Source organism: Zootoca vivipara, chromosome 14, assembly GCF_963506605.1.
Source record: "Zootoca vivipara chromosome 14, rZooViv1.1, whole genome shotgun sequence".
Lineage (NCBI taxonomy): Eukaryota > Metazoa > Chordata > Lepidosauria > Squamata > Lacertidae > Zootoca > Zootoca vivipara.
The window spans coordinates 31,902,345-31,923,486 of record NC_083289.1 but is presented as its reverse complement, the minus strand read 5'-3'; the positions used below and the strand labels follow the sequence as shown (position 1 = coordinate 31,923,486).

The 21,142-nt window shown below is 46.9% G+C and overlaps 1 protein-coding gene across 1 annotated transcript; it reads right to left on the bottom strand.

Moving 5' to 3' along the window:
* Positions 1–517: 517 nt before the first annotated feature.
* Positions 518–11,900, bottom strand: SSTR5 (somatostatin receptor 5). Its single transcript, XM_035131306.2, has 2 exons — positions 11,426–11,900; positions 518–5,437 (listed from the first exon to the last, which is right to left on the bottom strand). Exon 2 carries the CDS (start codon positions 5,372–5,374, stop codon positions 4,262–4,264), a length of 1,113 nt encoding a protein of 370 aa, XP_034987197.1. The 5' UTR covers positions 5,375–5,437; positions 11,426–11,900; the 3' UTR covers positions 518–4,261.
* Between the last annotated feature and the right edge of the window lie 9,242 nt (positions 11,901–21,142).

Genomic DNA, 21,142 nt, shown 5'->3' with positions numbered 1-21,142 from the left:
GGAGGAGGAGGAGGAGGAGGGCACCTGAAAATTGTATGATAGGCTAGAAAACACCAAAGTTATGGGCAGTAGAAGGCTGTCAGGTACTCCCATTGAAATTAACGGCAAACACAAATGGATGGGATGAAATGAACTAGCTTTTAGGAATGAATTAGTTTTGATTCAGCAATGAGATTAATGCAGTTCTAACTAATCAAGCACAAAGACTGTGATCCTACGCTCACTTATCTGGGTGTAGGTCCCATTGAACTTATTTTTGTGTAGGTTTGCATGGAATTGCACAGGAAATGAACGGAAGTTTCAATGACAAAAATGAATGGAGATGTTGTTTCCCCCCTTGCACACTGCTACAACCTTAATGCCTGTTAGTCTCCCCGCCTCCCTTTGGGATAACAAGCCCAGAGATACCATGTTGATATTGCAGGGTTTCTGTGACCGAAGGAAGTGTAAAATGTAGGGGAAGGAAGGAAAAAATAATAATCCATGACCACTTTGCAAGAACATCATTTAACTCACATTTTAATATCTGAAAATAGTATTTAAATTCTCAGCCATATTTTGGACAGCAAACCAGCACATGAATTCACAAAATCTTGCCAGGACAACACAATCATTCTCAGATGTAAAAACAGTATGGTCACATTCAACAAACAGCTTCGTATGAAAGGTGAAATGTACAGAGTGAACCAAGAGCCCAGAGGATTTCCTGGGCTACTTCTGTGCAAAGTATGATCCTCACAAATAAGGTGTGACATGGGAAATTTGGAGGTGGTTCATTTGCCTAGGTTAGTATATGGCCCCTGGAGGGTTCCTGAGGACGTAATGTGGCCCTCAGGGTGACAGTAGACACACACACACACACACACACAGAGAGAGAGAGAGAGCTTCCCAATTGTAGAGTGCCTTTGGAATAGATCCAAGGCTTTTACATTTTGATGGGTAGTGTTCAATGTTTGTCTTAAGCACAGACCTTTTGAAATTGATGAGCATGACTAATTTAGATGCATTCATTTTAATGGGTTATATATAACACAATCAATTCTAAAGAAAAATTAGATTACCCTAATATAAATTGCAGCCCTAGGAAAAATTGTGGGTGTGGGTGTGTGGTTGTCACCTTTCTCTTACCCGCATCTCTCCATAAAAATGTAATGCATGACACACTTCCATCATACTTGACATTTCTTCCCCCTCCAAGAGCAGCAGACAGTGAGAGAAGATGAAGCAGAGAAATGTTCGAAGCAATGAGGATCACATCTCCCATCTTCTTTTGCTAGGTGTTACCAGGGAGACATAGGACAGAGATGGAGGTTGGTGGCACAACACCGCCGCCCACGCCCATCACACCTTGTTTGGAACCACCTTGTATATTTATTCTTAAAGCATTTTGAAGGACATCGGGAGGCTGCAGCCTGACCCTTATTTACAGCAAATCTGGTTCCTGGCATTTCAAAACAGCAGCAGACGACACACACTTCAGAAGCAAGAAAACAAGTGCTGAGAGGAGAGATGACATGACTTAAAAAAAAGAAGATAACACTGCAAAGGAACACATTATAGGTGTGTGCATTTAAAAATCCTCTTATCCACAAGGCAAGATTGCATTGGACCACATCTAGCTGTGCACCCTGGGCACGAGCGAGAAAAAGTTTGGCACATTGGAGTACCAAGTTGTTAAGGACAGACCTTAGCAGATGCAGAATTAGCTGCAAAGAAGAGCAAATTGCCACACTGGCCACACCCACACCTTATGCTTTGAGCACTTTAAGCAGCCATGTCTTTCCCCAAAGAACCCCCAGAATTGTTGTTTGTTCAGGGTGCAGAGAGTTGTTAGGTGAGCCCTTTTCCCCTCCCAGAACTACAATTCCCAGACCAGAGTGGTTTAACAATCCCCCCTGCCCAGATAACTCTGGGAACTGTAGTTCTGGGAAAGGGAATACTGTACAAGTATCTCCTAACAAGTCTCAGCACTTTTGATGGATGGCAGCTCCCAGTATTATTTGGGGGGAAGCTGAAACTGTTTAAAGTGGCAAAATAGCATTTTAAATGTATGGCTTGCATGTGACCACTGCCAGACCCTCTCCCTACACCTGTTCTTGTGCTTTTAAGGAGGGGAAGTGGAACCTGCCAGTTCCCAGAGCGAGATTCAGATAAAACATTCTCATTAGAGAACTCTGCCACAGAGCCAGGATCGTAGGAAACTGGGCACCCCGACAGAGCCCCTGAGGCTATACGCCAAGGAATTTGTGCCACCCTGCAGAACTGAAGGAACTCACATTTTCCAGTGATGGACTCACCACGATAACAACCCTCAGCCCTCACAAGCAGAGGCAGCAGCAAGCTTGATGCTCCAGTCCCATGGTCCGAGCTTTACTCAATTCCGGCAGCCTGCAGGACAGCTTCTTCCTGCTCAGAAGTAGGCCTTCTGGCTCTGCATTAGACTTGCTGATGCTATTGGACAGTGCCCGTGCTGGTCCATGGTTTAACTGCCACTTGCAGGAGCTGGTGCAATGCTTGTTGATTCGGATTCCTTGCACCCCACTGTCACTCACGGGTCTGCAGTCTTGGTCAGACCACACCTAGAATACTGTGCCCAATTCTGGGCACTGCAATTTAACAAGGATGTTGACAAGCTGGAACATGTGCAGAGGAGGACAACCAAGGTGACCAAGGGTGTGGAAACTAAGCCTTATGAGGAACGGTTGAAGGAGCTGGGTATGTTTAGCCTGGAAAAGAGGAGACTGAGAGGAGATATGATCGCCATCTTCAAATATCTTAAGGGTTGTCAAATGGAGGAGGGAGCATGCTTGTTTTCTCCTGCTCTGGAGGGTAGGACTCAAACCAATGGCTTCAAGTTGCAAGAAAGGAGATTCCGACTAAACATTCAGAAAAACTTTCTGACAGCAAGAACTGTTTAACAGTGGAACGGACTCCCTCGGGAGGTTGTGGACTCTCCTTCCTTGGAGGTTTTGAAGCAGAGCTTGGGTGGCCATCTATCATGGATGCTTTAGCTGATGTTCCTGCATTTGCAGGGGGTTGGACTAGATGACCCTTGGGAACCTTCCAACTCCATGATTCTGGTTTAGTTTTAATTAATTTACTCCTTTCCCCCAAATCACCACCCAAATTATTCCAACTAGCATTGGTGTGCAACGCTTAAAGTCTGCTTCCTACGTAATTCAAACGGATTTCTAGTGGTGCTGATAATGGGTGCTGCTAGATTTAGGAAAAATGGCAGGGCAAAAAACCCTTGGGAAAGCAGGACACAAAATGGAACATTTTTCTTCAAATTTGCTTTGCTCAGGTTTGCCGCTGAGATGGATGATGTCCCTTCTGCCCCTGCTGGAAGCAACCTGCAAAACAGCAGGCCGCTAGAAGCATGTAAGTAAGATGTGAGAATGCTTTGTTTTACCAGGAATGGCTAGGTGGATTTTAGCATGCTCAAGAGAGCTGTGGAAACATACCTGGGGACAGTGTCATGTGGTGTGTTAGGGTTGGCAGGATTTACAATGCATTCTATGTATCAATACTACAAATTTCCATCCATTTTATACCAGCTTAACTTAGCCACTGAGAATCAAGTCTGTCCAATCCTGTTGTGGTTTCCGCTTATGGATTGCACTAGTGCAGGCATCCCCAAACTGTGGCCCTCCAGATGTTTTGGCCTACAACTCCCATAATCCCTAGCTAAAAGGTCCAGTGGTCAGGGATGATGTGAATTGTAGTCCAAAACATCTGGAGGGCCGAAGTTTGGGGATCCCTGCACTAGTGTATCCATTGCCAACCTGGTGTCCTCCAGCTTCTTGGACTACAACTCCCATCAGCCCACAGTGTAGAACATTGGGGACTGGCATATGTCTCCCTTGCCCATGAAGCATGATGGAGATATATCTACCATGTTTGATGGGCTGGGGTGAGGTAGAAAGATCCAGGCCTTCTTACCTTTCCACCTATTTATGAAGCCAATGGTTGAGGTGGAGCAACAGTGTTCCCCATTGAGAACTAAGCCTCCTGCTATCTGCATGCCCCACCCCCTTGATCTGCATAACCCCACCCCTGTTTTCTGGTCTTGCTTGCGTGATGTAATGTTGAAGAGGAGAGCATTTCTGCGCAAGGCGGAAAGAAAGCAAATATTTGTACACCCTGGAAACAGGATTTGGCAAAGTCCATTCTTATCATGCCCATGGCATTTGCCGGCATTTGCCACCATAATGTGCTCCAAGCAAGTTCCAGTTCTTTTGAAGGCAATGGAGGTCCCTTTCTACAGCTTGCTAATCTGCATGTGCCCATTGGACTCCACACTTCTCTGGAGTAGCATTGCCTCCTGCAGGCGGCTGCTCTTCTCTTGCCGATGTTCGGTTGGGTCGCCGTCTTCAATGCCATTTCCTTTGCGGAGGCACAGGACCTTCCGAAAGCTCTGCTTGAAGTTGTCAGAAAGAAATCCATACAGGATGGGGTTGGCACAGCTGTTGGCGTAGGAAAGAACCACCACAAAACAGAAGATGCCCACCAAGACAGGCTCCTCCGGCAAGATGAAGATCAGGTTGATGATGTTGACAATGTAGAAGGGAAGCCAACAGAAAACAAAAACGACCACAATGATGACCACCATTCTGGTCACTTTCCTCTCCGACCTCCGGCGCCTTGTAGAGCCCACTCGGATCCCTGAGGACTTGACTTTGATGATGATCAGCAAGTAGCAGAGGCAAATCACCAGCAGAGGTCCAAAGAACCCCAAGACGGAGGTGTAAATGATGAACACTGCAGACCAGATCTGAACTGGCTCAGGCCAGCTCATGTTGCAGGTGTCAAAGGTTTCCTGGACATCAGCAAATATGATCATTGGGAGCACCACCAGGAAGGAGAAAGTCCAGACTGCCAGACTGATCAATCTGGCGAACCTTGGGTGACGCCATTTGGTAGACTTGATGGGGTGAACCACGGCAAGGTAGCGGTCCAGACTCATGACTGTCAAGCAAAAGATACTGGTGAATTGGTTGATGCCATCAAAAGCTGTCACTAGCCTGCACATGAAAGTCCCAAATGGCCAGTAGGAGATGGCATTCTGGGTAGCCAGGAATGGCAAGCCGAGCATGAAGAGTACGTCAGCGATTGCCAAGTTTAAAATGTAAATGTTGGTGACGGTCTTCATCTTGGCATAACGCAGGACCACGTAAATGACCAAGGTGTTCCCGCTCAGCCCAACGGCACAAACCATGAGGTAAATGATTGGAATGAGCACAGAGCGGATGTTGGTAGGAATGGAAAACCCTACGAGAGTCGTGTTGCTTGTTGTGTTAGCCAAAAAGGAGAAGTTATCATCTGGAGCAATAGCTTCTTTGAGGAAAGCAGTGGAGAAGTATAAAGGATCCATGCTCCTTGTCTCAATGTGGTTTCTTAAGAATGATGAAACCTAGAATCCTTCAGCATTTTCATCCTGGGGGAGAGAAAAATTAACAGAAACATGAAAAGAAAAGATTATTGGTGGGCATGTTCAGAAATCTCTCCAGTTTAAAATGTATTAAACAGCTGCCTTGCGCATTCTGCTTTAATGCACCAAAATAATTAGCTACCCTGGCTGGCAATTATTTAGGAATTAAGCAGATGTTTTGTTTTCTCCCATCAACCTTTTCCTGCAAATAAAAATGAATATGGGAGCTGTGAACAAAATGAGCTCACCATAATAGCCTTGGATGTTGCTGGATCATTCTCTCAAAGGAAAAGAGAAGGTGGCCTCATACCGTGTCAAGCCTTTGGTCCATCAAGCTCAGTATTGTCCACACTGGCTGGCAGTGGCTCTCCAGGATTTCAGACAAGGGTCTCTCCCAGCCTTACCTGGAGATGCCAGGGACTGAACCTGGGACCTTCTGCATGCAAAGCAGGTGCTCTACCCCTGAGCTGGTGGCCCCTTCCCCTACAGGAAACTCAGTCAGAACCTTGGTCTATCCAGCTCAGTACCAGACTCAGGCAGCTTCCTATTCCAGTAACTCACCAGACCTGATCCCAGTCTTCACCCTCAGGGTTTGGAACATAGGAAGCTGCCTTATACCAAGTCAGAGCAATGGTCTATCTTCGTATTGTCTATGCTGACCAGAAGCATCTCTCTGGGGTTTCAGGCAGGGGTCCCTCCCAGCCCTATCTAGAGATGCTGGGGATTGAATATGGGCTCTTCTGCATGCATCTGATCTACAGTCCTTCTCTCAGGAGACACTTATAAAATGCTGCACTGAAGGAAGAGTGTAGACATGGAAGGAAGAATGTTACAGTGCAAAGAATTCTGGGGCAGTAAATGGGGAGAACCTCTGCATCTATGCACATTTTTGTTATTTATATTGACCACGTGTTGATCCATCAACGTCCAAGGCTATTAGGGTGAGCCAACAGTTAGTGCTTGAACTGACTAGAAGGGTGGCACCCTAGACCAAATTTTGAGAGGCACCCAAGACCTGGTGAGAGATGTAAGTGTGGGTAAGCCAATTGGGAACAGTGGTCATAGCACTATTAAATTAAATATACATGGAAATAGCCAGCTGCCAAGGAAAGCCCACACGGTCACATTTGGTTCTTAAAAAGGGAACTTCCCCAGAATGAGAAGATTGATAAAAAGGAAGTTGAAAGGCAGAATCAAAAGGTGCAAATCACTCCAAAATGCTTGAGAGTCGTTTAAAAACACAGTATTAGACAATCAAATGGAGGATCAGGAAAGGTACTATGAGGGTGAAGAGGACAGCCACATGGTTAATGAGCAGAGTCAAAGAAGCTATTAGAGGTGAGAAGGCTTCCCTCAAGTCTTGTCCAAATGAACAGAACAAAAATGAACACGAAAACCTTGGCAAAGAGAAAGAAAGAAATTGTAGGCATACTGTACAGTAAGGCGTGCTAAAAAAGAATGTGAGGAACACATTGCTGAAAACATTAAGACAATAAACAAGATGTTCTTTAAATATATTAGTAGCAGGAAACTGTCTAGGGAGGTGATTGGACTCTTGGATGACAAGGGAAGTCAAATGGGTGCTAAAGGAGGATAAGGAGATTGTGGAGAAACTGAATGAACTACAGTATTTGCATCTGCCTTCACAGTGGAAGATATTGGGCAGATCCCAGGGCCTTTTCAGAAGGTTGGTCTGGGGAAATAAGGCAAACAGTGGTGATGAGAGATGAAGTTCTAGGCTTAATAGAAAATAAAAAATTGACAAATCACCAGGCCCACATGACATCCTCCTGAGACTTCTCAGCCAACTCAAATGTGCAACTGCTGATCTTCTAACAAAAATATGTAACTTGTCCTTCAGATCAGCCTACGTACCTAAGGACTTTAAGGTAGCCAATGTAACACCCATTTTATAACAGCTTATGCAAGTTCAAATTGTTGCAAGACACCTGTAACAATAGGTTTATACTCATCTTCAGTGAGCCATGTGCCAATGAGTTTTGCCGCTCTCTCTTTAAAACGCTCCCCTTTCTGTAACTCTTTATCTATTAAAAGTTAAAACACTTTTGACCCATGGATGTCTTAATTAGCTCCCTGCTGTTCTCATAGACTTTCAGGAACAACTATAGGGATTAGAAATTTGCTTTCTCAGAAGTGCAGAAAATGAGGTTCTAAGAATTAGGGATGGGGGATAAATTCAATTCTGTTTGCATTTTAGAATGAACCTATATAATTCGCACTTTCTGAACCAATACACAAACAGAAATACACAGCCATCCCTTGGAAACTGCACTTTGCCAGATTTTTTTGGCAATGCATTTCTTCGGATTAGTAATGTGTAGAAAGATGCATGTATACTAGAGTAAAATGTGCATCGAAATGCATATATTAGCAAAAAAAATAGCATACACAAATGTATTATAGAAGAGGAACATGCTTTACAAAAAAATGTGCATTTTAGGCAAAATTGCATACACGAATGTATGTATTAGAAGAAATTCATGCTATTTTTTATGCATTTTTATGAGGATTATGGGTATTTTTATTTTAAAAAATCATGAACAAATGTGAAAAAGTGGAGAACTATACTTCAGACTGGGAAAAATCAGAAACTGAGAGCAACCCAAGCTGACAGATTCACCCCTCCCTACACAGGGTGCTGAATCCTACCCCTTCCCTCACATTCTTTGCTTTTTCTGGGCTCTGGTGGAATTGCTGAGGTTTAGTAGGTTATTCCCTTTGATATTTTAATCCACCAGATCCTCCTTAGACTCAGAGCAATTTATAATTGCAGTTCTTTATGATTAATATTACATGTTATTTTTACATGCATAATTTTGAGTTAAAAATAATTCTTCCTGGAGTTGAATACTCAAGCAAAAAAAAGGGTTGTTTTGTGTGTGTGTGTGTGTGTGCGCGCATGCCATTTGACCTGCCTTATCTCCTGTCTTCAGCCTTTTTAGTCATAAGAAAAATGGATGAAGTTGAAGCAGCCATTTAATTAGGTTGCAAACAGGCTGTGCTGATAAGGTTTCAAATTCCAATCCCAAGGACAAAGCAACAAATAAAAAATTCACTCTCCCTCTAGAAAATATAGCCCTGGCTGTAAAGGACATCTCTGTCTAAAGTGTAATCCGGCATTCCCAGGACCCTTAAGTGTCAGAGAACAAAAATCTAGAATTGTAGAATTGGAAGGGACCCATAGGGTCATCTAGTTCACCCCTGCATTGCACGAATTATACCTATGATGCAGAACCTAAAGATGATGCAGTCACGGCCACAGAGAAGAGACACACCACAAGAAAGATATTCCAATGGGTTTTCTTGGGTTGTTTGCTTGCTGGGTTTTACACTAAAGCAATTCTTTCCTCCACACTCCCTAGGGACCTGGGTACCCGAGCGCCCACACAATTCCCCATGAAGGGGCTGGGCTGCACCCACAAATTTTGGTGCCAGGGCCATGCACACTGCATGGCACCCACAGCCCCAGGCACTCACAGTCATGGGGCCAAGCAGTCCTGTCGCCACTTCACCTTAGCCCTGAAGTAGTGGCAGTGGTGGTTTGTGCCTCTTGGGATGGGTGGTAGGCAGAGAGCCCATAGAGTAGATGGCACCAGAGCCAATGACAGAGGCAACGAACGATGGTTTTGTGCCCATCCACTTCCATGCTGCGTTCTTCAAGATGCAACACTGAGACAGAGGCAGCGCAGGAAATTGACCGGCAGTGCCACCTCTGCAATGGGTCGCCAGATTGCAAAAGGTTCTTGAGCTTTATTTAGGAAGACCCCAAAATAGGGACAGGCTGAGGCCCTATGAACCAGCCTCCGCTGAGTCACCATCTCCAAACAGACCCTTAGGCAGCTTACAGACGGAAACAAGATACCAAGATACCAAAGACTTCAGTATAAAACAAAACATTAGAAGTTCATTTAAAGTAGGGTGCAAGGGGGTGCTGTGGCCCTCCAGATGTCACTGAACTACAACTCCCATCAGCCACTGCCCATTGACCAAACCGGCTTTGGAGGTTTGGAGTCCAAAAACATCTGAAAAGCTGGAGGTTCATCGCCAGTGATTTAAAGCACCAGAGGAAATCAAAATATTTAGCAGCTTAAGAACTGAGATGAAAGCTAGCAGAAAAGCTAGCTTAGGGGACTCACCAGCTTAGGGGAAAGCAAAACACATTCAGGATTTGTGTTTATTGATAATGATAATGATAATGATAATGATTCCATTAATTACCCTTCCTTCACTGTCAGGTCCCAGGATGGGTTATAACCATTTAAAATATTTTAAAGGTTTTAACTGATCTTCCGAGGAATAGGAGCACAAAGGGGGTCTCATTTGTTTCCCGGTGGAGGGAGTTCTGCTTGATGGGAGCCATCACAGAAAAAAAATATTAGTAATTCTGAATACTGGATGCTTATTCAGGTTTAATTAACATGACGTATGCATGCTTGTTCCACACTGCACAGAAAGGGGCCTCATTCACACATCTGAGTATATGGAAAGGCAGTCTGAAAGCATTTCATTTTGTTTTTAAAAATTGCATGTTAGGAACATAGGGAGCTGCCTTTCATTGACGACATCATGCTGAGTCTGACTGATAGTCCACCTAGTTCAACACAGCCTGCTTTACGCTAAGCTCAGCATTGTCTACACTGACTGGCAGTGGCTCTCCAGGGTTTGGGGCAGGAGACGTTCTCAGCCCTTCCTGGAGTTGCTGGGCATTGACCTTGCTACATGCAAAGCAGATGTTTTAACCACTGAGCTACTACTGCCTTTCCCCATCACTCAGTGATAGAAGCACCAAGAGGGTGGCTTGCAGTCCTGAGCGGGTCACTTGCAAATCACAAACAAAATTTCATCTCTGGTGCAAAATTCAAATGCTCAGTCGCTAGTTCCCAAATGTACATGAAATGACATTTGTGTATGTGTAAGCCAGCTGAAATGCACCCAGTGCTCCTTGGACTGCTTCACACCTGCACTTCCACTGCTTTGAAGGGGACTGGGATCATGCACTGACCTGCATGTGTGAATTGCACCATCGCAGGTAAGCCTCCCCACCCCTGCCAGATCTTTTCTTATTCTTATTTATTGGATTTATATACCACCCTATACCCAGCGGTTCTTCTGATCACGATCTTCCAGTCATAGAAACAGAGAATCATAACATTGGAAGGGACCCCGAGGATCATCCAGGCCCACCCTTCAATGCAGGAATGTGCAGCTATCCCTTATGGGGGTTGAACCTGCAACCATAGCATTATCAGCTCCATGTTCTAGCCAACTGAGCGACCTAGGTTTGCATGACAGTCAAGTGTGGACCTTTTCACACATTCAGTTGCCAGTTAATGGGGGTTCAGGAATCAAGTGGTGGGCAGGCATGTGTGAATCAGCCCAAGCCTTCCCTTTTCCCTACACAATGGTCATTTCAGTTTAAGAGGAAGTACGTTTTGCTGGACTAACTCACACACAAATGTGTGACAAATGATGGGAAGTCCCTGCTTGCAACTTCCTTCTGGGTATACCACCACCACCAATAATAAGAATAATGCTCAATAATAATAAACAATAAACAAATATTTAATAACATTAATATTTAATGGCATTTAATATTATTAATATAATTATTAATAATACAAATGCATTTTATTAATTGGTGGTGACAATGACGTGTGGGTTGCCCACATGTGACAAACACACAAAAAGTGACCTCCAGTGTCAGAAAATTGATCCTCTTGAATTAAGCAGCCACGAATTGTTCAAAAACCTTGAGATTGTTCCAAGGATTGACTCATTCTACACACCCCAGAAGAGTGTGTCCGTGTTAATCTGCTCTCGCCAAAGCCACAAGAGAGTCTGGTGGCTCCTCGGTGGTGGGGCTCTAGCCCAGTCCCCCAAAGTTTTTGCCACAATACCTTCTCGCTAGACTTGAAGTCTCTCGCTTCTACCCATCTCTCCGCCCTCCTTCCAACCGTGTGCTTGTTGCTTTACCTGGCTTGGCTTGGTCTCTCTCCGCCCCACTTCCAGGGACCGTCCTGCTCCAAGCCTGCCCTCCAGCTTTCCTCAAAATCCAGGTCCAGCCAGCCTCCCTCCTGCAGTCTCCTCCGGTCCGGTCGTATTGTCCTGCTGATGGTCGCCAAACGCAGCTGCTTCTCTCTAGGACAACGTCCTTCTTCTGGGACAGGCGTCGTCTTCTCCTTGACCCCACCAGCAGCAGCAAAGTTCTGTCTCTGAAGCCGGCAGACTCCTGGCTCCGGCAAGTCAAACCCTCGCTCTCCCTGCTCAAGCGCCTCACTAAATAAATATCCAGCGCCAGGTCTCTAAGTAGCGCAGTCGACGGCGGGGGAAGGAGGTGGGACGCGGGGGAAGGGGATTTGCCTGTTGCGCTTTATAGGCTGCGGCCAGCGGGTTGCAGTACCCCCTACAGACAACGCACCTGACTTGCAAGGAGGGCGGGGAAACATCTCGCCGAAGGGCTCCAGGGAGCTCCTTTGAAAAGAGGGAAGAAAGAAAGCAGACGTTTGAAAGTTGCGCGTGGGTTGGATTTAGGAAGGCGGTCGTTTCTTAGGATCCTCTGGAGCGCCGAAGTACGAAAGAGCTGCTGCAGTCATGTCGCCTTATGGCTTGCACCATGAGCGCTGGGAGCTTTGCAGGGTAACAACATCGCAGAAGTCAAAGGCAGGGCTCTGCCCCGAAAATGTTACAGGCGAAATGCTCTGCGACAGCTAGGATCCAAAACGCAGGACACAAGACGAGCCTGCTGGATCAGGCCAGTGGCCCATCATAGTCCAGCATCCTGTCCTCACAGTGGCCAACCAGATGCCCCCAAAGGAAATCTGCAAGCAGCACTCAAGCACAAGAGCACCCTCCCCTTCTGTGGTTTCAAGCAACTGGGATACAGAAGTATCCGACTGTAGAGGACGAGTAGCCTAGTCATTGTGGCTAGTCGCCACTGGTAGCCCTCTCCTCCGTGAATTGGTCCAGTCCTCTTTTAGAGCCATCCAAGTTGTTAGGCATCGCTGCCTCCTGCGGGAGCGAGTTCCATAGTTAAACTATGCGGTGCGTGAAGGACGCAAGCTTTTGAGTTGCGCAGAGCTCCTTCACAGGAGCAAGGGAAGTGGCCATATTTTCTCCCTTCCTCCCTTCCCTCCTGCCCCCATCGCCTATACATACATATAAATAAACCAGCCGTAACATTAAAGCGTCAGTGAGAAGCGTTTCCAGGCCAGTCCGATAATAAGGGAGATGCGCAAAGTGGTGAACGCAACAATTGGAGAAGAAATGGCAACAGGCAAGAACGCACACAAAACACACAAATACACACACACACACACACACACACAGAGAGAGAGAGAGAGAGAGAGAGAGAGAGAGACCGTTTGACTCATTCAATCTCTTTTCCTTCACTCCTATTTGGGAGTGAGGAGTCTTTTTCAAGCCTGCCCGGAATGCTAGTTCCAAGCCGAGACGCCTTACCTCGTCAGTTTCAAGTGGCGTCTCGTCTATTTCATCCATGCCCTTCATTTGCCGATGCTACTTTGCATCAAGCTTCTGGCTGGGCGCCTGAAGGAATGGGGCAGGCGATGTGAGGTGGGGGAGTCTCCTGAGGGGTGGGGGATGCTGCCCCCCTCGCCCTGTAAAGCGGATTTCCCGAAGTGTCTGCTTTGCGCACTAATTCGTATTCTTTGCTCTAAAAAGAGCTCCGATTTAGGGGCGCGTTTGCGCGGAATCCACCCCCCCAGCAAACTGCAAAAGGTTCCCCGCACCGCTCCCCCCTCCCCACTTCTGCTCGGTAAACAGCCCGCTTCCTTTTTCTAAGAAACTTGCCCCGGAGAGCCTCTCCTTCTGTTCCTGGTGTGATCTTGGGCGCCGCGGTGGAAAGAGCCCTGAGCCGGAGCTCGGCTCGTGAAGCGGCAGGTGGGGGCGTCTCTATCCATAGCGCGGGCGGTGCTCGGTCGGGAAAGGTTGCAGACGCTTCCCAAAAGAGCACGAGAGAGAGAAAGATCGAAAGGAACCCGTCGCGCTCTACAGCCAGTGCGCCCGTATCATGGTGCACGCATTTTCCGCATGTGCTGTGGGGGGAAGAATCCCATATTTGCTGTTTGTCGAACGTCGCCAAAATATAACTGACGGAGCGATGTTTTCGAATGTGCCAGCTTTGATTCCTGCGGGGAACAAGTGCAAGCTTTATGGTTATACCACACCCTTCGTCGGGCAGCCCCCTCCTCCCCGTCTTTAAGCTGCTGAAGTTGCCAGAAAGTTGGCTTTCACAGTGGATGATGGCCTTCTGCTGCTATTAGGGTTGGCTTTGTGTGTGTTTTTATGAACTGCATGTGGCTTTGTGCGAATGTGTTGGCATTATAATGTTTGCTGCTGTTTGCTGTTTATGTTTTCCATATGCTGCAGGTCATTTGGAGAAATCTTGCATTAAAAAGTCACGGAAACATAATAAGGATAATAAGCAGATCATACGTGACCCTGCTCTAATATTTGACTTCTATGGTTATGGATAGTTGTGGTCCTTTAGGAAGGGAGCTGCCACAGCCCCACTCCATGTTTCTGTAAAATGGGCACACTCATTTCATAGGTAAACTCCCACAAAAATAGCAAGATTCATTTATTGCATTGAAGTCCCAGCTTTTCTGCAAGGAGCTTAAGTTGGTGTACATGGTTCTCTTCCCAGTTTATGATGAGAACAGTTTCATAGCTGAATATGCATTTGAACCCTGGTCTCCAAGGTCCTAGTCCAACACTCTTAACTATTGCCCTACACTGTGGTTTTATATAAACTGCCTGGTATACTTCTCTACCAGCATAGCTTGAGCTGGGGTGAAACTAGTCTTTATCTCAAAGACCCAGTTTGGCACACTAATAATAATAATAATAATAATAATAATAATAATAATAATAATAATTTATTTATACCCCACCCATCTGGCTGGGTTTCCTCAGCCACTCTGGGCGGCGGCTTCCAACAGAACATTAAAATGCAATAATCTATTAAACATTAAAAGCTTCCCTAAACAGGGCTGCCTTCAGATGTCTTCTAAAAGTCTGGTACAGTAGTTGTTTTTCCACAGGGCGGGAGCCACTACTGAGAAGGCCCTCTGCCTGTTTCCCTGTAACTTGGCTTCTCGCAATGAGGGAACCGCCAGAAGGCCCTTGGCGCTGGACTTCAGTGTCCAGGCAGAACGATGGGGGTGGAGACGCTCCTTCACACCCCCATATGCATTTGTGTACACACACACACACACCTGGGGCAAAAAGCCCTGCTAGCCCCTCCCCCCGGCAGCTTGAGAGTTAACTTCTAGAGGTGCATTAAGTACATATGAGAGCATAAGCAGTGACTGCTGGATGATGCCAGTGGTCCATCTAGTCCAGCATCCTGTCCTCCCAGTGGCCATACAGATGCTTGTGGGAAACCTGCAAAGCAGGATCTGAATGCTACAGCCCTCTCCCCTCCTGCAGTTTCTAGCAACTGGTATTCAGAAGGATTATTGCCTCTGACCATGGAGGCAGAGTACAGTAATCATGGCTGGCAGCCATTGATAGCCTTGTACTCCATGAATCTGTCGAATCCTCTTTTAAAGCCAACCAAGTGAAGTCAATAGGAGCTACAAGCCAAGCCAATGAAAGCCAAGATTAGCTACCAAGATTAGCTGCCCAGACACAGCCATATATCTATGCACATCCCATTGCCATCTTGACTGTCCTGTTTGGTTTCTCTGTGACACACCTGGACCCTTGTTCCCAGGTCACCCCTCCCTCTGTCCAGCTGTGCTGAAGCATTCTTTCTTAGTTTCCTTGAATTCCCAATGGTTTCTTATCTAGGATGCTCAATGGATCACCACATACCAACCACAGCATGTGATGCTTCTGCGATCCAATGGTGATTTGGTGTACGGCCCCTTTGGCCTGAACCAGTGGGCTTTTCATGTGTCTTAAAACTCAGGGTCATGGGTTTGAGCTCCACGTTGAGCAAAAGATTCCTGTATTGCAGGGGGTTGGACTAGATGACCCCCGTGGTCCCTTCCCGCTCTACAGTTCTATGATTCCATGCTCTTAGGAGCATGGTTGGTGGACCACTTAATAATTTTTGTGCCTATTATAGCAAGGCTAATGCAATGCTCTAGAAGCTGTGTGCTTTTTAATTATATTTTTACAGGCACCTGAATGAAGCTCGTGGACCACTGAAGATCACAGACCACAGCTTGGGAACCCCTGGTTTGGATTATATTGAGCTTCTTATGCTCCCATCTGCACATCCCTTCCTGGCTGCAAGGAATTCTGTTGTCTGATTCATTCCCCCGCCCCCTCTATTCTGAAGGAGAGCTGAGAATTTTGCATGATGAGAGGAGGGGGAAATGGCTGTTTTGCACTTCGCAATGTTTTCCCTGCTCTGCGCTTTCATTAATTTATCAAGCCGTGCTGTGTGTTGTACTTGATAATGACTTAGATGAGGTTAATTTGCTGCCACAGGTTTGCAATTAGAGGCCTATCACAGGGTCAGGGCATGTGAGTGTTTATGCGAGAGACGGCAAGGAAAACACGTGGAACAGTCTGCTTGCAGCTGGACATCTTCAAGTGCAATTTGTGACTGTGTGTTCAAACTCAGAAGTATCCAGGAAAACTAAGAAAGCAACAGGTGATTGCATGCAGGACCATAGGAAGCTGTCTTATACTAAGTCAGAAGGCTGGTCCATCTAGTTCAATGTTGCCTACTCGGACTGGCAGTGGCCCTCCAGGGTTTCAAATAGAGGCCTCCCCCAGTTTTTTATGGGACCTTCAACATGCAAAGTAGATGCCTCTGAGTGATCACTCTTCCCCAATTGCCATCTTTGAACATAGGCTTGCCAGAGGACTGAACGTAGCCTCCATTCCACAGCCTCACTGGGAAGGTACAGAAAGTTGCATCAAGTGTAATTCAGCTTCCCAAGAACATCAGTGTTTCCTTTTTAAAATAAAAGAATAAAGAAACGAAGTTTCTAGTCCTTAAGGCAGTGTGGAGGTCTTCTTGACAGAGTGTGGGCAAATCCTATTGAAATCTCAGTAATCAGTGGGGTGGCTGCACAAAATTCCCTATGTGTGTGGGTGTACAGGAGAGTTCAGACTCCTGCATTGTTTGTTTCCGATTCCTTGTGGTTAACAAAACTATAATAAATTATGCAAAATGGTAAAGCTTTCAGAGTAGATTGTGCAAGATAAGAGCATGCCAGGGGGCTCAATATGCATGATTTGTGTAAAAGAATCCAGCTTCTCCTGCAGCAGAATCAGTTCACATGGATAGATGATTTCAAATCCACAGGGCCTCCCCTTGAGTAGAAGTGTACCTAGGCTCTCATGCGCCCTTGGTAAGGAGATGTATGGTTGCTGCCTGAGCTGGGAGAGCCCATGGACCAGAAACTCAAAAAGTTGGCTTTTTGTCGCCTTCTCTGCTCTGCCAGTGACTGCCTCCGTAGCCATCAGGGTCAGGTCTGCTCTGCTTCCCCTCCTCGTCTGCCCATCTGCCCGTCTGCCTGCCTGCCTGCCTGCCCCCCCTCTCTCTCCGCTTGCTACTTTCCTTTCTAACACTACCCTCCTTTCCTTTCCCCTCCTTCTGCAACCATCACCCACTCTCTGTCTCCTTCCCTCCAAGCTGCACCGGGCATAGCACTCAAAGTTCTAATAGTGCCACTGGCGAACCGGGGAGCTGGCTCTGCAGGGCTGCTGCCACAGCCCACATCAGAGCACAGATTTGTGCTCAGAGGAGTCTGCATGCCTTGCCTGGCCACCCAGAGCAGTGGAGGAGTTGCCCAGGGAGCAGGCGGGTTGATAGGCAGGCAGGCTCCTTGCCACTCCATACCAGAGTGGAAAGCCCCCATTTTTGCACCCCCTTGTCAGGGGCCAACTTAGCAAACCCATAAGTACATACCTGCTCCTGAGTTTCTGAGATTTTCAACAGGCACTTAGCATGCGCTTCCAAGCATTCTGTCACACCCTGCCCAAGCCATTTGCTCACATCTGGGGAATCTTCGGCCCTCCAGATCTTTCTGAGCTGCAGCACCCATTAGCCCCAGCAAACATGGCCAGTGCCCAGAGAGTTCAGCAACATATGGAACGCCAAAAGTTCCCCACACCTGCCTTTGCTCACCTTTGTACCCATTCTGCAAGCTGCTCCCTCTGAGATTAGGTGAGTGATGCATTTATTGGAAAGGCTCTGCATTTCCGTCTTGCAAGAGCTGCTCCCGGGTCAGCTGAAAAACCCATCAAACTGTTTGAGTTGGAAAAATACAATGTGGAGATAAATTTCTGGGCCACCACCAGTCTCTCTTTTGCCATTACTTCTTTTAAGCAGAGAATTAGTGTCATAATATGAGCAATGAGCACTGCTCCTTTGCCACATGGACGTGATGGATGGCACTTATGACAATGGCGGTGGTTAACATGAAATATCAGCAGAAGGCCAGGCTGTTGCTGCTGCAGCGGCAGCAATAATCTTCAGCAAGGGAACAGTAAGAGCCGGCCGCATGCATGAGGCTTCAACGATGATTTAGCAACCGACCTGTCAAAGTTCTGGAGACAAATCTGATGTGTCTGGTGGATCACTCGAGAGATGCAATTTGCTGGAAACTTCTGCCAGGAGTTTTTTTTTTTTTTACTGCTGAGTCAAGTGGAGAAGCAACGGCTAGCTAAACGTCCATGAAATATGTCACCCGCCACTCAGTTATTTGGAGCAGCCTCCCCCAACCTGGCACCCTCCAGATGTTTAGGACTATGACTCCCATCAGCCCCAGTAAGCATGTTGGAAATTGTAGTGCAAAACACCTGGAGGGTACTAGGTTGGGGAAGGCTGGTTTAGCCCCTTCTGTACATAGATGCAACAATCACACAGACCAAACTTTAGTCCAGTCCAGTCCAGTGCAAGGTATCAAGGGCTGCAGGATTTCAGGGTCATTTCCCTTCTCTTTTGTGAGCACTAGGCTTTCCCCAAGAGACCAAATGATATATGTAATTGCATACATATAAGGGAATACATGGTGGAGGGGGGCATACAGAATCCAAAATGGCTTGGGTCCAAAATACCTAACAGAGCACCTTCCCCAGTATCAACCATCTCAGACCCTTCAATCTGCATTAGAGGCTTTGGCAATGGTTGCTGGAGGCTGCCTATTTGGCTTTGGCCCATGACAGGGCCTTTTCAGTGGTGGCTCCTTTTTGTGGAATGCTGGCTTCCCAGCACCATGAGTTGCTACCACTTCCTGGGAGGGGGACAGGAGCTTCGCACAGTGCACTGCATGGCAGTGGAACCGACCTGTTGCTCCTGCCACCACATGCCACACCAACTCCCCACGCTCTCCTTCCTTGGAGGCTTTTAAGCAGAGGTTGGATGACCATCTGTCATGGATGCTTTAGCTGAGATCCCTGCATTGCAGGGGGTTGGACTAGATGATCCTTGGGGTCCCTTCCAACTCTACAATTCTATGATTCCATGATGCCCCACTCTGCCCTTTCTATACATGTTGGCAGCCCCTAATGTGTGGAAATTGAGAGGACACAAAGCCCCACTCTTGCCACTCCACCAGCCGCTCCCAGTGACATGGATCTGAATCCCTCACAATTGACCTTCAGCAGGAATTTGAAAACATTCCTTCTTTGAATGGCTGAAAGACACTCTTCCTAGCAATCTGGAGCTCACTGGGCGTGAGAATGTTTTCGACTGTTTTTTTTAAAAAATGACTTTTAATTATCATTTGAATGTTTTAAAACTGTTTGTAGAATGCTTTAAAAATCAGAATGCTTTAGGATGCTTCCTGCCCTGCTCTCCATCCAGCCTTCAGACCACCATCCAATTAGCAAGGGAGCAGATTAAGAAAAAGTGGGTGGCCGGGTTGGTTGATGATGATTGATTTGTTTATGGAATCTGTTTGAAGTACGAGCTCTTTTTGTCGGGAGGAGGCGGTCTTCATTGTGTTTTTCCTAAGGTGGCGGCAAATGAAAGATGCTAGCACGACCTGCGATCGTTTTTGTGACCCAAGTGCAACACTTAACTCCATCACCAGCTAGCACACCCAATCACATCCACACCACACATCTGAAGAACTCTTAGAGCAGGTCTGCCTTCCCCCAAAGAACCCCCAAGGAACAGAAGGCTTGACAGGCATATGTCGAGAATGCTTTGATGGTGTTTCCTGCTTGGTGGGGGGTTGGACTGGATGGCCCTTGTGGTCTCTTCCAACTCTGTGATTCTGTAATATGGTAGTTTCTTAATCATAGTTCGTCTAGGACACAGACCTAGAATTCCCAGTCATCCCTTAACAAACAAACTACAGTTCCCAGGATTTTTCACAATTGCAAATGTGGGAGAAGAGTGCTTCTGGTGTGGATGTGACTGGAAGCAAGCTCTTTCCCAAATCACAGTGTTTTTATGTTGTGTGCTAAGAGAGGGACTGGCAGAGTGGGGAAGAGGAGCAGGAACTCATCAAACACGTGAGAGTAAACCCTCTTGGTCACACTTGAAACAGAACAGATGTAGAGGAAGGGAAGGTGGCACACTGAGTTTATGGCAGTAGCAATCAAAATAACATGAGATGAGCCCTGCTGGATCAGGCCAAGGGCCCATTTTCTCCAGCCCATTTCACAGTGGCCAACCAGCTTCCACTAATTCAGAAGCATTGCAGCCATTGTGGTTAGTACCCATGGATAGTTGTGTGGCAATGTCCCTCCCGCCCCCATGAGAATAAAGACACACGACACATCAGAGAGATTTAAATGGGCGAAAAGGCCACAACTTTATTGGTTACGGATGTTGAGCGGTATTGGCTTAGGCATTGGACCCTAACCGTCTATATCCGACACCAACCCGTGTGTTGGACGTCCGGGAAGAGTTAACCACCAGTAAGGAGTCCAGTGATGTACATCAACCAGAACTCCTCCTGTGATCACCGTTAGGGGCGTGCCTTATGGCCCTAACCTCCCTAGGTTTCAGACAAGACCACGCCCCCGGAATCCTTTAACGGAATACCCCTCCATTTTCAGGGCAAGTGATGGCGCTACCTACCCTCCTTAGCTCTAATGCAATTTCCAGTGCCTAACCGCCAAAACCAATAGTTGTGACGAATTGCTACAAGGTAGGCGGAAAAACCCCCTTGGCTAGCCCAAGTGGAAAAAGTCCTACCAGGTCCCTTGGCCAACCAAGGCGACCAACCGAAGTCCATAGCAAGGTCAAAGCTAGCCTAAAGGGTGGGTGGGCGAGTGAACTGGTGCAGCTGGTGAGCGGGGTGAAAGAGAGCGGGTTCCCGCCATTCGCCTGCTTAAAGGAAGCAGGGCATGCCCCCGCCGACAGGATTGGTCGGCCCTCTCATGATGCGGGCGGGAACCCTCAATCACTCAGGGGCTGAGAGTGTGTGGTCGGGTCATGACGCCCACAACTCTACCTCCGACGCATGCGCAGAAGTGGTTTTTTCACCGATATGAATTTGTCCAATTCTCTTTTAAAGCCATCCAAGTCGGTGGCATCACTGCTTCCTGTGGAAGCAAGTCCCAACTATGGGCTTATAAAAATGGACTTCCTTAAAGGAGCCAATTCCTAGGGACCGAGGTCCCTTTGACCCACCCAGTAAAATATTTGAGGAGGTTGGGCCCCCGCAGGGCATTGCCATGCAAATGGTATGTGCATGCCACATCTAGTGGTTGATTATGCAGGGCAGGGCTTACCTGCCCCCCAATATT